Raw genomic sequence first — 18,341 nt, forward strand, 5'->3', positions numbered from 1 at the left:
TGTTAGAATCTTTCCTTAGTTTTAATTGGATTATTATTTTTGCTGTTAGGTTGCTTGAGTTCTTTATATATTCTGCTTATCAATCTGTTCTCACATGGATAGTTTGCAAATATTTTCTCCCATTTTGTAGGCTGTCACTCTGTTGATTGTTTCCTTTGTAGTTCATACGCTTTTTGGCTGATGTAACCCCATTTGTCTATGTTTGCTTTTGTTGCATGTACCTTCGAGGTCTTACCCAAAAAATCTTTGCCCAGACCATTGTCCTAAAGTATTTCTCCAATATTTTCTTCTAGTAGTTTTGTGTTTTACGTCCAATTCAATCAAATATACATTGGCTTTTTTTTAATATATGGTAAGAGATAGAGGTCTAGTTTCATTTTTCTGCTTATGAATATCCAGTTTTCTCACCCCACTTGTTGAAGACACCATCCCTTCCCCAGTTTATGTGCTTGACACCTTTGTCAAAAATCAGTTGGTTGGAAATGTGTGAATTTATTTCCAAGTTCTCTATTATGTTCCATTAGACTACGTGTCTGTTTCTGTGTTAGTACCATACTGTTTTGGATATTATAACTATGTAGTCAATTTTGAAGCCAGATAGTATAATGTTTCCAGCTTTATTCTTTTTGCTCAGGATTTCTTTGGGTATTTGAGGTTTTTTGTGGTTCCACAGAAATTTAGGACTTTTTTCTATTTCTCTGAAGAGTGTCTTTGGTGATTGGATAGAGATTACATTGACTCTGTAGGCTGCTTTGGTAGTATGGACATTTTAATGACATTATTCTTCCAATCCATGAACATATCTTTTCATATTGTGTGTCTTCTTCAATTCTTAGTTTTCATTGTAAAGATATTTCACTTTTCTGGCTAAATTTTTTCCTAGAGTTTGTTGTTGTTAACTACTGTAAATGAGATTGCTTTTTAAATTTTTCAGATTATTCACTGCTGTTCTATAGAAATGCGGATTTTTGTATGTTGACTTGTACCCTGCAGCTTTGTTGAATTCTTTCATCAGCTCTAACAGTATTTTGATGGAGTCTTTAGATTTTTCTAAATATAAGATCATGTTGTCTACAAACAAGGATAATTTGACTTCTTTCTGTCTTATTTCCTTCTCTTGACAAATCGCTCTGACTAGGACTTCCACTCATATGTTGAATAGAGTGGCGAAAATGGGCATCCTTGTCTTGTTCTAAGAGCTCAGAGGAAGGGATTCAGTTTTTTCCCAATTCAGTATTATATTAGCTATGAATTTTCACAAATGGCCTTTATTGTTCTTAAGTGTGTTCTTTCTATACACAGTTTGGTGAGAGTTTTTATCAGGAAGAAATGTTGAATTTTATCAAATCTTTTTAGCATCTATTGAAATAATTATACAGTTTCTGTCCTTTATTCTGTGAATGTGATGTACCATGTTTAATTTGCCATGGTATGTCAAACCATCCTTAGAGACTTTCAGCCTATTTCACTTCTACTAATTTTGGTTTTGGTTTGTTCTTGCTCTTCTAGCTCCTCAAGGTGCATCATTAGTTTATTTGAAGTCTTCCTACATTTTGATATAGGTGTTTATTACTATAAACTTCCCTCAAAAAACTGCTTTTCTTGCCTCCCATGTGTTGGTATGCTGTGTTTCCATTTTTATTTGTCCAAAGGAATTTTATAATTTATTTTAACTTCTTAATTGACTCCATTCATTGTTCAGGAGCATGCTGTTTAGCTTCCATAAATTTGTACTATTTCCAGCATTCCTTCTATTATTGGTTTCTAGGTTTATTCTGTGTGGTCAGAAAAGATACTTGCTATAATTTTTTTTTAAATTTTTTTCAGTCCCTAGAATTTTTATTAAAATATTACTAATCTGAGAAATACAAAGCTGGGAACCATGGGAACAGGAGATAACAAGAATTTCAATTATTTTAATGCCAGTATGCACAATATAAACCAGATGTCGTCAAATCTTACAGCTTTCTGGGACCAATCTTTAATATGCAAATGCAGTAGTAGGAAATTACTCTGTCCTTCCCACCAGCCAGTATTTCTGTTTTCTCCAAAGAAGACATTCTCTCTCCCTTCCCACCAGCCAGTATCTCTGTTTTCTCCAAAGAAGACATTCTCTTTTTTTTTTAATTGCATTTTAGGTTTTGGGATACATGTGAAGAACATGCAAGATTGTTGCATAGGTACACACATATTATTTTTATTGTTAAAAATGTGTTAAGACTTGCTTTGTGACTTAACATATGATTTATCCTGGAGAATGCTCCATGTGCTGTTCATAATGTGTATTCTGTAACTGTTTACTTCAATATTCTATAAATGTCTGTTAGGTCCATTTAGCTTACAGTCCAGTTTAACTCTGAAGATTGTTGATTTTTCTATCTGGATCATGTGTCCATTGCTGCAAGTGAGGTGTTGAAGTCCCCTACTGTTACTGTATTACAGTCAATTTTTCCCTTTAGGTCCATTAGTATGTTTAATATATTTGGGTGCTCCAGTGTTGACTACCTACACATTTACATATCCTCTTGCTCTACTACTGAATCCATCATTATGTAACAGATGGCCTCCTTTGTTCTCTGTAGCATTGTTGACTTAAAGTTTTTTGATCTGATACGACCTCCAGCTCCTTTTCAATTTGCATTTGTATGGAATATATTTACATCCTTTACTTTCAGTCTGTGCATGTCTTTAAAGGTAAAGTGAGTTTCCTGCACACAGCATATAGTTGGGTCTAGTTTTACTATCCATTCAGCAACTCTATGTCTTTTTATTGGAGAATTTAATATATTTACACTCAAAGTGTGATAGGTAAGGGTTTACTACTGCCATTTTGCTAGTTGTTTTGTGGTTGTTTTGCAGATCTTTTCTTTCTTTATTCCTCTTACTTTATTCCTCTTTCTTTGTAGTTAAGGATTTTTTCTAGTAGTATGTTATGATTCTGTGCCATTTATTTTTAGTGTCTCTCTTACAGGTTTTTTGGTTTGTGGTTACCACAAGGCTTATAAAAAACATCTTGTAGTTATAACGGGTTATTTTAAACTGATAACAACTCAATGTGGATTGCCAGGTATCAAAAACAAACTCTATACTTTAACACCATATCACCCCCTGTACTTTGACTTTCAACATTTCAATTTATACCTTTTCATATTGCCTCTTAACCAATTGTTGCAGTTATCATTTTTAAGAGTTTTGTTTTTTAGTCTTCATATTTAAGATATGTGGTTTTATTTACCACAATTATAGTATTATTCTGAATTTGACTGTTTTACTTTTTTTTTAAGTTTTATTTTTAGGCTCATGGGTCCATGTACATGTTTGATTTGTTTCCCTAAAGGGAAAATTGTGTGTCATGAAAGTTTGGTGTACAGACTATTTCATCACACAGATAATAAGCATAATACCAAATAGATAGTTGTTTTACTTTTATCCATGATTTTTTTTTTTTGAGACGGAATCTCCTGTTGTCGCCCAGGCTGGAGAGCAATGGTACAATCTAGGCTTGTTGCAACCTCCCCCTTCTGGGTTCAAGAAATTCTCCTGCCTCGGCCTCCTGAGTACCTGGGATTACAGGTGCCCACCACCACACCTGGCTAATTTTTGTATTTCTAGTAGAGACAGGGTTTCACCATGTCAGCCAGGCTGGTCTTGAACTCTTGACCTCAGATGATCTGCCCGCCTCAGCCTACCAAAGTGCTAGAATTACAGGCATGAGCCACTGCACCCAGCCTTATCCATGTGTTTTTTAACTTTAGATGTTTTCTTGTTACATCTTAGCATCCATTTCCTTCAGATTGAAGAACTCCTTCTAGCAGTCTGATACGGTTTGGCTGTATCCCCATCCAAATCTCACCATTAATTGTAATAATCCTTATTATTACAAGGGCAATACCAGGTGGAGATAACTGAATCATGAAGGTGGTTTCCCCCATACCATTCTTGTGGTAGTGAATAAGTCTCATGAGATTTGATAGTTTTATAAATGGAAGTTTTCCTGCACAAGCTGACTTGCCTGCTGCTATGTAAGATATGACTTTGCTCCTCATTCACCTTCTGCCATGATTGTGAGGCCTCCCCAGATATGTGGAACTGTGAATCAATTAAATCTCCTTCCTTTATAAATTACCCAGTCTCAGATATGTCTTTATTAGCAGTGTGAGAACAGACTAATACACAGTTCCTATAAAACAGGTCTGGTATTGATGAATTCCTTCAACTTTTATTTGTCTGGAAAAATCTTTATCTTCCCTTCGTGTTTGAAAAATGGTTTTACTGGGCCAGGCGCGGTGGTTCATGCCTATAATTCTAGTACTTTGGGAGGCTGAAGCGGGTGGATTGCCTGAGCTCAGGAGTTTGAGAGCAGCCTGGGCAACACAGTGAAACCCTGTCTCTACTAAAACACAAAAAATTAGCCAGGTATAGCAGCACGTGCCTGTAGTCCCAGCTACTCAGGAGTCTGAGGTAGGAGAATTGCTTGAACCAAAAGGTGGAGGCTGCCGTAAGCCAAGATATTCCAGCCTGGGCGACAGAGCAAGACTCCATCTCCAAAGAAAAAAAAAAGGAAGAAGGAAAAAGAAAAATAGCTTTACTGGGTACAATATTCTTGGTTGACAATTTCCCTCCCTCCCTCCCTTCCTTCCTTCCTTCAAATATAGCATTCCAGTCTCTCCTGACCTGTAGGGTTTCTACTGAGGAATCCAATGAAAGCCATATTGGGGCTCCATTGACTAAGACATGTTTCTTTTCTCTTGATGTTTTGAGTATTTTTTCTTTGTCTTTGATTTTTACTAATTTGATTATAATGTACCTTGGAGAATTCCCTCTCTAGGTTAAATTTGATTGGGTAACCTCTGAGCTTTCTTTACCTGGATGTTGTCACCTTTCTTCAAATTTTGGAAATTTTCAGCCATCATTTCCTTAAATTTGCCTTCTAGGACTTTTTCACTCTCATCTCCTTTAAAAATTCCAATTACCAGAGGTTGCTTCCCTTATTGGTGTCTCATAATTCTTGTAGGCCCTCTTCATTCTTTATTCTTTTCTTTTTGCTCCTCTGTTTAGGTAACTTCATAGATTCTACCCTCAAACTCAATAATTCTTTCCTCTGTTTGATCAAGTTTGCCGTTGAAACTTTCTAATGAGTTTTTCCATTCAGTTATGGTACTCTTCATTTATAGGGTCTGTCTTTCTTAAAACACAATTTCTATTTTTTGTCAAACTTCTCATTTTGTTCCTGGACTGTTTTCCAAATTTCATTTAGATTTCTATCCATATTTTCTTGTGATTCCCTAAACTTCTTCAAAAAAATTATTCTAAATTCTCTTTCAAACATCTTGTAGATCTTCTGTTCTTCTGGTTCATTATTGGAGTTCAGTTGGTTTCTTTTAGTATTATCATATTTTGTTGGATTTTCACAATCCTTGTATCTTTATGTTGATGCCTGCACATTTGAAGAGACAGTTATCTCTTGTAGTTTTTGCAGATGTTCTTTATTGGTATTAGACCTTTACTTTTTAGTATCAGAACTTAAACATGGGCTGTTGTTTCCTCCTGTTCAGTGGATGACTTACAGTAGGTACTGGAACTAAAACACTACACTAGAACTAATTCATTGCACTGTCATTGTTTTCTGGTCTGAGGAAGACTTATAGTGAACATTGTAGCATAAATGTGGTTATAGGATGAAAGTGCTGTCCTGCCATTGTTTCACACTCTAGGAAAGACTTACAGTGAGCACCAAAGCTTAAACACTGCCCCAGAAATACATTGCTGCCCTACCACTGTTTCTCAAACCTGGGAAAACTTAGGTGGGCACCGTAACTTAATCCTGGCTGTTAATTGTTTCCATCCAGGGAAGGTTCCACGCAAGCACCTGGCCTTTGTGGAAAACCTGGGATTCAGGCTTTCTCATAGACTATGCCTCTGCAGCTCTATGGCATCAGCCAGTCTCTTCAGCATGGTTTCTCAGTTGATTGGAACACTAAGCAGCCACAAAGAAACACACACCTGTCACTGCAATCACTGACTCACTTTTGCTCCAATCCACTCCAGTTGGTTCAGCCCTCCTGGCATTTCCAGTGGTTCCTGTCAGATGGAACTGGAGTGGGCTTTCCATAAAGATTCCCAGACCAGTGAAAAGATCGAACATCCACCTCCAGTTCTCTCCTCTCACCTCAGAAACCATGGATCTAGGGAGATTTTCTGTGAGTGGTGTTATGCCAGCTTGGGGGAGGGGATGGCACAGTCTGAAATTATGATTTCTCTCATCAGTCAAATTTCCTCTCAGGTCTGTGGACACAGGAGATTTCTCTGATTGTCCCTCAAGTTCTGGTGTATTCAGACTGGTGCTCTTGTCTTTGAATGGTTTCTAATTGTATTTTTACAAAAGCAGTGATGCTAGGGAATCTTCTATTCTGCCACCTTGATGATATCACCATCTAGGTGATTTATATTTCCTTTATATATATATATATATATATATATATAAATTTCTCCTGGAAATTTCTATAATAAACACATATTAGCTAGGTGTGGTAGCTCACACCTATAATCCTAACACTTTGGAAGGCTGAGACAGGAGGAAAACTGGAACCCAGGAGTTCAAGACCAGCCTGGGCAAAATAGTGAGATCCCATCTCTACAAAAAATAAAAAAAAATTAGCCAGGCAAGTTGGCACATGCCTGTGGTCTCAGCTACTTGAGAGGCTGACATGGGAGGATCACTTGAGCCCAGGAGGTTGAGGCAGCAATGAGCTGCGATCACATCACTGCACTCCAGTCTGAGTGTAAGAGACCCTGCCTCTAAAAACAAACAGAACAAAACAAATGAAAACATATATTGCTTTTATTATTAGACCAGAAAACCTGTGATAAAAGAAAGTATATATATACTAAGAGAAACATAGATTCCGTTTAACCTCAATTATGTAAAGAGGGTATTTAAAAAGATAAAGAACAGCCAGGCCCAGCGGCTGTAATCCCAGCACTTCCAGAGGCCAAGGTGGATTGATTGCCTGAGGTCAGAAGTTCAAAACCAGCCTGGCCAACATGGTGAAACCCTATCTCTACTAAAAATACAACAATTAGCCAGGTCTGGTGGCAAACACCTGTAGTCCCAGCAACTCAGGAGGCTGAGGCAGAAGAATCACTTGAACTTGGGAGGCGGAGGTTGCAGTGAGCCAAGATCACACCACTGTACTCCAGCCTGGGCAACAGAGCAAGACTCCATCTCAATAAATAAATAAATAAGTAAATATGATAAAAAACATTTTTAAAATGTGAGAAAGGGACTGAGGAAATATTTGACAAGGCAATGGCTGATATGTTCTAAAAGTATTAAGAAACATAAAAACGTACAGCAAAGATGCTCAGAGAATCCCAGACAGAAAAAAAAATCAAACCCCTAGACACTTTTTAACAAATGAGTTAAAAGTGAAATGGACAAGATGTATCATGCAATTATTGCTCATAAGAACATTTGATATAGTATTATTATATGTCAGACTATATAGTATTAGAGACATCAGACTATAAGAAACAGACCATTATATATAAAGAGAGACATTTCATAACAATAAAAAGGTCAGTTCATTAAAATGATACGAAAACCTTAAATGTGTGTGTACCAAATTATTTGGTGCTTCAAAATACATGAAAGGACAAACCCATAATTACTCTCTCAATAATTGATAAAACAAATAAAATATTAGCAATGATACATAAAATTTGAACAGCAACAAACAAGTTGACCAAATTGACACCTGCAAAATGAATGCTATAGCCAACAGAATATATATTCTTTTAATATATAAAGGGAGCATTTACCAAGATTGACTATGTGCTAGACCATAAAACAAGTCTAAAATCTAACAAGGTTGGAATCATAGAGAATATTGATAAAGGGAGTATTTTCTAACCACAGTGGAAATAATAACATAGTTGGGAAAATACCAAATAGTTGGAAAGTAAACAATACCCTTCTAATTATCCATGGATCAAAATTCACAAGGGAAATTAGAAAGTATTTTCAATTAAATTGTAATAAAAACAACGTTATCAAAATTTGTGGAACACAGCTCAAGTATCACTTAGAACTTAAACGGAAATTGGCAGTTTTAAATGCTTGCATTAGAAGAAAAAGGTGGTGTCCAATTTAAGATGTCAGAAAAAGAACATATTAATTCCAAATAAATAGAAAGACAGGAATCAAAAATCAAAGAAATGAGAAATGGACAATGATGAAAAACCAATGAAATAAAAACGTGGTTCTTTTAGATCATTCCAGGAATATAAGTTGGTTTAAATATTTCAAAATGAATAAATATACTGATGTTTTGAGGAGACAGTTTTCACTGAGGAAAAAGGGAGATGTAAATACAGAATGGGGGAAGGCAAAAAAGAACCTTGTGGTGTTAAATTTAAATTATAGGTATGGGGATTAACTAGAATGTTTAAGAATATGAAATTATACATTTCTTAGTCCAGTCTGTGAAAGGACAAACAGCAATCACACCCAAGGAACCATGAACACACCTAGCGGCCAGACCATAGTTTCTAAATATCATTCATCCTGTTGTTAAAGGAACAAGGGTTTCTTGAAGAAAAATGGCTCATTTCAGGGCCAAGACGGGGAAAACACAAAAGAAATGTGGAACATCTTTTTATACCAGAAAGTTAAAAAATGCTTTAAAAGAAAAAAACAGGAAATATCAAAAAGACACAGGAGCCAGCTTGAAGTTCCCACTGCTCAAATCTGAGACAACCTTAACATCAAAAGAAGCAGCAATAATAATGAATAATATCTATCCATTAAAGCATGAAAAAAATCCACCTTAACAATGAATGAATGAATGAGGAGAGAAATCTATTCCTTAATGTAGAATGTCACCTAACAAACATAATAGGAATGAGGGCTGGCAGAATGGCTCATGCCTATAATGCCAGCACTTTGAGAGGCTGAGGAGGGTGGATCACATGAGCTCAGGAGTTCAAGACCAGCCTAATCAACATGGTAAAACCCTGCCTTTACAAAAAAAAAAAAAAAATTAGCCAGGCATGGTGGTGCACGCCTATAGTCCCAGCTACTCAGGAGGCTTAGGTGGGAGGATCACTTGAGCCTGGGAGGTGGAGGTTGCAGTGAGCCATGATAGCACCACTGCACTCCAGCCTGGGTAATAAAGCGAGACCCCTTCTCAAAATAAACAAAAACAAAAACAAATGTAACAGGAATGATAGTTAGATTACTATTCTGCAATTATCATAGTACTATATGAGTCTGTCACATATTATCAACCAAGGTTAAGTTTCATGAGGAACAGGATATATAACAGTCTCAAAATAGTCCTCTCAAATTACTTAACAGCAAAAATGATAATGTTCCTGTGGCAAAACCTGGCAGAAATCACTTAACCAGGTGATCAAAGTTACCTCACCAATAATGCACCTGACATCCTATGTCTTATGATATGAATGCTTTAAGGACATGACATAGTCATATAATAGTTTCACCAAAAATGCATAATCTGAATATAATCATGACAGAACAATCAGACAAACCTAATTTAAAGAACACTCTAAAATGTCATACACCTATACTCTTCAAAAATTTCATGGTTATGAAAGATACAGAAAGAAGTGCTCCCAATAACAAGAAACTAAAGAATCATGAAAATGAAAGGCAATGTGTGATCCTGGATGAGGGAAAGTGCTGTAAATGGTATTACTAGAATAATGACAAAAGAAAAATGTTAAATAGTCTGAATTTTGTAATTTTACTATGGTTAAGTAAGAAAATTGTCTTATTTTTAGGCAATATACACAATTGTTTAGAGGAAAGGGGTTTTGATGTCAAAAATTTAATCTGAAATGTTTCTGCACAATCATCATAAAGTAATAAAGCCTATGCGGCAAAATTAATATTAACAACTGATAAATCCAGATGAATGGCATACATTAGTTCACTGTACTATTCTGGCATCTTTTTAATACATTTAAAATTTTTTCAAAAAAACCCTTAAGGCAGTACAATTTATAGTAAAATCAAATACTTAAGGAAAAGCCTAGTAAACATTGTGTAAGATCTGTACACTAAAAACTGACTCACTGAGAGAAATTAAAGGACTAAATAGAGAGATACACCACGTTCAAGTATCAGAAGGCTCAATATTGTAAAGAAATCAATTCTCACCAAAGCAATCTACAGATTGAAGGCAATGCCAAATAAAATCTCATCAGGCTTCTGGGGGAAAGTAACAAGTTGATTTAAAATCTATATGTAAATGCAAGGGACCAGAAAAAGCCAAGACAATCTTGAAATAGTAAATGGGATACATCAAGACTTATTATAAAATAACTCGAATCAAGATTGTGAAGTAGGATAAACAAGCCAACAAAAATAAAAGGCCAAAAGCAAATCCAGGAAATTGATTGAATAAGCACAGCTGAGCTATTAAAAAAAAAAAAAAATGAGAAAGAACTCTATGAACTGATACATACGGATTTCTAGGATACAGTTTTAACTCTTACAAGCAATGTGCAAAATAGTATATACAGCATACTATCTTTTGTATCATAAAGAAAGGGAAATAAAACTTACATAGATCTATTTAATTCAGCAAAAAGAAACTCAAAAAGGATAAATCAGAAAACAATGAAATTGATTACCTACAAGAGATGCTGAGGAATGGATGGGTGAAGTGATAAGGGAGTGACACGTCTGATTATACTTTTCTGTAAAGTTTCGTTTTTTTGGAAGCATGTTAATGTTAAAAGCTTTCAAACATATAATTAAGTAAACAAAATTTGAGGAGTCAGAGATATGAATTTAAACAGAAACAAATGATCCCAACCATATTTCAAATGAATATGACTACTGCAAAAAAGGAGAAAAATAAATAACAACCAAAAAAATTTTAAAAAGTCTCATTCTGTAGCCCAGGCTGGAGTGCTGTGGCACAATCTCAGTTCACTGCAACCTCCACTCCCAGGTTCAAGTGATTCTCGTGCCTCAGCCTCCTGAGTAGCTAGGACTACAGGCGCCACCAACACATCCACCTAATTTTTGCATTTTTTGTAGAGACAGGGTTTCACCACATTGGCCAGGCTGGCCTCGATCTCCTGGCCTCAAATGATCCTCCTGACTTTACCTCCGAAAGTGCTGGGATTACAGGCATGATGAGCCACTGTCCCCAGCCCCAAGTAACTTTTGAACACAATTTTCAACAACATACCCTCAGTATAAGAAAATCTCATCCTAAATTCTTTATTCTAGGGTTGTTTCCTGAAGTAGTATGGGTACAGAAATTCTGAAAATTATAGGATTGAGCAAAAGAATAAACATACTAATATCACTGGGAGCCAGGATTCTCACTATAGAAAAAGGGAAATACAAATTTAGAATCAAGGAAAAGGAAGAACTCTGGGGTTTAAATGAAATTTGAAATATGAAATTATAATTTCTAAAATATTTACACATACTTTAAAAATCATGTTCATTGAAAAGGCCTGGAGCAAATGATACTCCCAACAGCTATGACAATACCTAGTAGCCCAGATCTTAGTTTCTAAACACCATTTTCCACTAAAAAGAAACCAGGGCTCCTTAGAGAAAAAATGGTTGATTCTAGGACTGGAGAAGGAAAGTTATGAGATAATTCTAAAAAAACCTGTTGTGACAGAAAGGAAGTGCTCTCAATGGTCAAATTTGGGACAATTTGAACAACAAAATAATTAAGTTCCTTTTTAAAAAATATTGAGATGTGATTAAAGCCCAGTAAATAAGTTCCACAATGGGTTATGATACATGTTATCAAATAGGAATCCATGATGCAAACTGATTATAAATAAGGACATAAACACTTAGGGGTAAAGGGAGAGCTATATCCTGGAATGCTAGCTGCTAAAGCAGAGGGAGTGAAAGCATTGGAAAAAAAAAAAAAATCACAATTTTGTAACTACCAGAATAAAGACAGCTTCAGGCGATAATCGACAGATGCCAAATCTAGGGATGAAGTTGAGAATTCAGATAGCTGCATGACTGCGAAGTGTCTCTTCAAATATAGCTTATTAATTGTAGAATATATGGATTATATGCCTGTAATCCCAGCACTTTGGGAGACTGAAGCAGAAGAATCACTTGAAGCCAGTAGTTGAAGACCAGCCTGGGCAACAAAGCCAGACCCCATCTCTACAAAAAATTTAAAAATTAGCCTGGCCCAGCGGTGGCTCAAGCCTGTAATCCCAGCACTTTGGGAGGCAGAGGCAGGTGGATCACCTGAGGCCAGGAGCTCAAGACCAGGCTGGCCAACATGGCAAAACCCCGTCGCTACTAAAAATACAAAAATTAGCCAGGAGTGGTGGCACACTCCTGTAATACCAGCTACTTAGGAGGCTGAAGCAGGAGAATCACTTAAACCCAGCAGATGAAAGTTGCAGTGAGCCAAGACTGTGCCACTGTACTCCAGCCTGGGCGACAGAGCAAGACTCCATTTCAAAAAAAAAAAAAAAAAAAATTAGCCTGGCCTAGTGGTGTGCACCTACACTCCTGGCAACTTGGGAGGCTAAGGCAGGAGGATTGCTTGAGCCCTGAATTTTGAGGCTGCAGTGAACTATATCATGCCACTGCACTCCAGCCTGGGTGACAGAGCAGGAGCCTGTCTCAACAAACAAACAAACAAACAAACAAAAAACTATATACTGAAAAAGCCGGACCACACTTGAATCAGACAACCAGAATCAATCAACTACTAAAGGGCAGATATTGTTGGTCTCCACTTATATGATGTTCCAGCTGGAAATGTGTCACCTGAATCCCATCATAAGGAACTATCAGAAACCCAAATTAAAGAACATTTCATAAAATAACTGGCCTGGACTCTTCAAAACGACAACGTCATAAAAGATAGGGAAAGGCTGAGGATATGATACAAATGAAAGGACAGTAAAAGACGTAACAACAAATTGCAATAAATGATTCTGGACTGGATCCTGTACTGAGAAAAACAAATGTGATAAAAGACATTACAGTACTGGAACAGTTGACAAAGTGAGAATCTAACTATAGATTAAAGTATTATATCCCCGTTAAATTTCCCATAGTTGATCAATGTGCTATGGCTACAGAAGAGAATAACTTTGTTCTTAAAGAAGACATACTATCCGGGCGCAGTGGCTCATGCTTGTAATCCCAGCACTCTGGGAGGCTGAGGCGGGCGGATCACGAGGTCAAGAGATCGAGAACATCCTAGCCAACATGGTGAAACCCCGTCTCTACTAAAAAAATACAAAAATTAGCTGAGTGTGGTGGCGTGCACCTTGTAGTCCCAGCTACTTGGGAGGCTGAGGCAGGAGAACTGCTTGAACCCGGGAGGCAGAGGATGCAGTGAGCCGAGATCGCACCACTGCACTCCAGCCTGGCGCCTGGTGAAAGAACAAGACTCTGTCTTAAAAAAAAAAAAAAAAAAGGAAGACACACTGAAGTATTAACATGTAAAGTGGCATGATGTATACAACCTACTTGCAAATAGTTAAGAAAAATTATTTGCATTGAGAGATAATAAAACAAATTTGGCAAAATGTTAATTTCTATTGTTCTTGCAACTTTTCTGTAGACTTGAAATTATTTTAGGTCAATTAGTTTCAGAGGATATCTAATAAAAATAGACTACTGGCCGGGTGCGGTGGCTCACATCTGTAACCCCAGCACTTTGGGAGGTGGAGGCGGGCAAATCACGAGGTCAGGAGTTTGAAACCAGCCTGGCTAACATGGTGAAACCCTGTCTCTACTAAAAATACAAAAAATAAGCTGGGTGTGGCAGGAGCCTGTAATCCCAGCTACTCGGGAGGCTGAGGCTGGAGAATCACTTGAACCCAGGAGGAGGAGGCTGCAGTGAGCCGAGACTGCGCCACTGCAATCCAGCCCAGGTGACAGTGTGAGACTCCATCACACACACACATACACACACACACACACACACACACACACACACACAGACTACTAAGTCAAGATAATTGTAGGCCTTTCTCCCCCACAACAATTATCAGTTTAAATCCTTATTTTCCCTATAGACTACCCCATATCTACATCCTACATAGGATCAAGAAATAAATATCAGATTTCCACCATTTGTTTAAAACTTTAAGGACTTTTAAAATAAATTAATAATACATATTAAAAGAATTTTATGCAGAAAAAAATTTTTATGCTAACTTTAGTGAGTTTTGGGAATTTAAATTGATAGTTTTTTTGTGTGAAAACTTCCTACAGAAATAGGTACAGAATGTGCAAGGTATGCTGTAATATACAAGAATATTTAATAAATACATTACTTATAACCACAAACAAATGGTGAAAGTCTAAAAATCTACCATTAGAGGAATAGTTAAATAAATTGTGATACATCCACATTGTAGAATACAATCTTTAGAAAGAAATAAAGTATATCATAAGTACAAAAATACAGGTATAAAACATGATATAATACAGAATGAGTGAGAAAAGTTGCTGATAAATTTATTTGTATAAAAAAACAGAATTGTGCTAATGTGTTTATGTATGTACCCAGAAACAAAGGCCTGAAAGGACAGACAGGAAGTAGTTACCAGTGATTGCCCCTGGGAGAATGCGTAGGGGGAAGGGCACTACTTAAACTGTTTGAATTTTTTTCCAAAAAGATCCGGGTACTATATAATTTTTACAATTTAAAAAACAAAATAGTTTGTATTCTTAGAACTAAAATTTAAATGTACTTTGATGAAATATGGTTTCAGTGAAGAACATAAAATATAACTGATATCTGAACTACCAATATATGCTTATTACCTAGCATATATAACTAGATTTCTTTTTCTGCTCAGGCACCTTTGTGCTCAGAAAGTTCCATGAGCTTAATTTTTAAACTAACAAAGCTAACAAGTACTTTTTGGAAACAGGTAGAATAATCTTAAATTGAACATTTCTGGTTACTTAATGATAGTAACACAAATTTAAAAACAAAACAAAACAAATACCAACATAATGTCCTTAACAAAGCTTATCCTGATAATTATTTCAATTGACAGACCAAAGCATGATCTAAATGATGTACTTTAAACTGTACATGACTTACGACAGTGGAGAAACATAATAAACTGTTGAACTTTGAATTAGTGACCATCTTGTTATCCATTTTACAAATATGGAAGATGATTATCATTCAGCTTTCCTTTTACTTAACAATACATGCAGGATTGTACAACTATCTGAGAATTAAATTCAACAAATATTTATTAGGTTGCTAGCATGGTATGTTCAAGCCATTGTACTACGGTGATACAAAGACAGTCCCTAGTCAAAAGAACCTTATGAAATTGAAAAAAAAAGTTTATCTTACATTGAATGCAATAATAAGAGTAAGGACTACTACCTCTAGAATCTAAACTATTCCTTTAATTAGGCAATTTGGGTGACAAATTAACTTTTCAGCCACGATTCACAATAACTCTCTGAATGGGATCACTGTTACATACTGCGATAAGCAGTGGTTACACTCTTAAGTGACAGTTATCATTTAGATTGTTTTTATGTTGGGATTTTAAAAATCTATTCTCCTTTGCATGTAAGTCAATCTCTAGGGACCTTTAGGGAAACATTTACTTTTTCAGGCATCTAGATTATTAGGAATATTACCATCACGATTTATTAATATAAATCAATGGGCATTCCTCTATTAACAGAAACCCCATGAGCACTCTAAAACTCTCATTACAAGACACTGACACACAGAGGAAATGTCTATGCTGAGCACATTGAGGATGTTGTTTCTTTACCTCGGTGTACTAAAAGAACTGTCAGTTTTCACTTTTCAAAATTTCCTGAGTGTTACCGAGTCCCAGTCCATGCACCAGGCTATGAGAATACAGATTCCCTCTCTAACCTCTAGGAATTCACAATTTAGTGGAGAGAAAGGCACACAATCTAGAAGACAGTATTGTCATTAACTCCTCACTTTCAACAAAGTAGGTAAAAATAAAAGTAGTGGGAAATGTCGCTTTGAGAAATAGCATATATTCAAACTAATATTTATCCATTTTCAAAAAGCCTTGAGTTGTTTCAGCAAACACAATATATGGTGAAAAAAACAGTACTCCAAGGAAGAACTCTTGGTTTCACAATTCTTAACACATTGTAACACGACTTTAGGCACGTCATTCTTAACCAGGGTTGGCCTTAGTCACCTAGTCTAAAAATGTCAGGATTAGCAGCCTAAACCCGAATCATTTTACCAGCATAAACTAAATTGTCTCTAGTGGCTCTTCCGGGTCAAAGATCCACAATATTCACACACTCATCCGTCAGACTACCCAAGTAATCATGGCCCACGGAACCACTACTAGTAAGACAGATAAATTACAGTTCCTAAACTGAGATAGGCTTTAAACTTGTGAACTCAGAAAATGTATTACAGTGGTCATGACATAGCCTTATAAAATTAATAAGAATAGCTGAACATTTTGCGCATTATTCTAGTACAATATCTGTATTTCCTACCAGGAATCCGAATTTCTGCACTACTGAAACCACGCCTCCCAGAGAAATCAAGGAGACAACCAGAAAAACCTCCTCAAGAGGCAGGGAGAAATCACGGATAAGTCACGACGGGCTTTCTCCCCTTCTCACCTCCCCGCAAAAAAGCCCAGTGTTTTTCTTCCCCTCTAGCTATGCAGCTGCACCCAGCAGAGAAGTACTAGATTAGCATCAACTGCATTTCATTCCTTTTCTTTTGCAATAGCTACTCGCCTATAATAAACAGACTTTGTGCTCAGGGGAGAATTTACTTCCCCGTCCAGTAAAAATGAAGTTCCTTATTTTCACTAACAACGCCGTCTCCAATCAACATCCAACCTCCCTGGGGGGTGGGTGAGACCAGGCACGCCTCTCCCTGCCACCCGTGCTGCAAGCCTGACGACCCACACCCTAGGAATTGTCCCACTTTCCAAGCCCCTTCTAGAAGCACGGGTGGCGAGGCTTTTGGGGACAGCGGAAGAGGCCGGGGATTTGGTGTGCATACTCGGGGGGCATCCAGGCCGGCCCGGGAGAGCCAGACTGCCTCGGCTGGCAGGGGGCTCGCGCAGGCGGAAGGGGAGCGGCGAGCCCCGTGCCACCCCCACTTACCCACTTTGTCCTTCCCGTACATGTGCCCGGCCACCTGATGCGAGAGGGGCACGCAGCCGTTAAGGAAGCGGAGTCTGCCGCCCGCCGGCTGCGGGACGCCCTCAGGGGTGGCCTCGATCGCCAGTGGGGACCGCATTTCTGGGGGACCCGGAGCCTCGAGCCGGATGGGGGATGGTGGCTCTGTTGCCATAACGGAGAGCCGAAGCGGTAGCGGCAGCGAGAGCAGGGGAAAAAAAAAAAAAATAGGGCGAGGGAGGGGGCGCCGGAGAACCCGGGGGTCGCTCAGGCTCGGGCGCGAGGAGGCCCGGGGGTTCCCGCGGCTGGTGCCCGCTGAGGCCCGGGGAGGGAGCCCATGATGCCGAGCGGGGCGCGGGCGCTCCTCTGCCCAACTCTCGGCGGAGCGCGGCTCCCGGCTCCTGCTCCTCCGCCGCCCAGCTGCCGGCCCGGCGCTGCCCAGCAGACAGAACCGAGCCGAGGAACAGCGGCAGCGGCAGCGGCGCCCCGCGCTCCCTGGGGCCCTGACGGCGACGGCGGCCCCACCTCCTGTGCCCCCGCCCCCTCCCGCCGTCCTCCAGTCCCCTCGGCTGCCGCGCGAACGTCAGCGCCGCCTGCACAGCCACCGCCGCCGCTACTGAGCATGCCCAGAGGCGGTCCGACGGGACCCCAGCAGCAGGGCGGGCGCGCTGAGCGTCAGGGAACTGATGACCGCGACACGGATGGGGCGAGCGCACTCCTGGTCCGTCTCACCCCTACCTACCGGCGTTTCGAAGCCACGTGTGCTGTTGTGGCTTCATTCATTCAACGCGCTTTTCACCGCGTCCCGGGGGGTCGACTCAGAGAAGCCAGGGACTTCCAAGTGTGCGGAGCAGTCCGGTATTAGAATTGGAAGGCTCTAGCATTGCCAAGGGTGGCTCTAAAGGCTACCCCTAACTGCAGTGACCTCCCTCCAGCTCCCACACCGCACAAAAACAACAGAAGTAAAAACCAGGCAGCTAATTAGAAGACGCGCCTTCAAAATACCCTTCTAGTTAATCTCAGCCTCCCTCCCCGGATTGCTGTCTCTAAACCGCTCTTACCAAAAAATAAAAATAAAATAAAAATGGACTGAGAAGGATTATGAGGAGGTTGGTGTGGATTTTGTTGAAGGAGAGGGTGAAGAAGAAGGCGAGGAATACTAATTATCCATTTCTTTTGG

The 18,341-nt window shown here is 38.7% G+C and overlaps 1 protein-coding gene across 3 annotated transcripts in view; it reads right to left on the minus strand.

Annotated features, from left to right (window-relative positions):
- The window catches only part of IPMK (inositol polyphosphate multikinase), a 66,270-nt gene extending 48,322 nt beyond the window's left edge, over window positions 1–17,948 (minus strand). For 2 of the 3 annotated variants that reach the window (XM_012445754.2, XM_012445753.3), the window contains exon 1: window positions 17,147–17,379. In XM_012445754.2, the coding sequence (XP_012301177.1) occupies window positions 17,147–17,336 (190 nt within the window). In that variant the 5' untranslated portion in view covers window positions 17,337–17,379. Of the gene's footprint in view, window positions 1–17,146; window positions 17,380–17,903 lie in introns of those variants that run through there. The other variant, XM_012445755.3, reaches the window with a different exon arrangement.
- Between the last annotated feature and the right edge of the window lie 393 nt (window positions 17,949–18,341).

The sequence above is a fragment of the Aotus nancymaae genome, unplaced genomic scaffold, assembly GCF_030222135.1.
Source record: "Aotus nancymaae isolate 86718 unplaced genomic scaffold, 86718_ANA_hifiasm-v0.15.2.pri h1tg000010l, whole genome shotgun sequence".
Taxonomy (NCBI): domain Eukaryota; kingdom Metazoa; phylum Chordata; class Mammalia; order Primates; family Aotidae; genus Aotus; species Aotus nancymaae.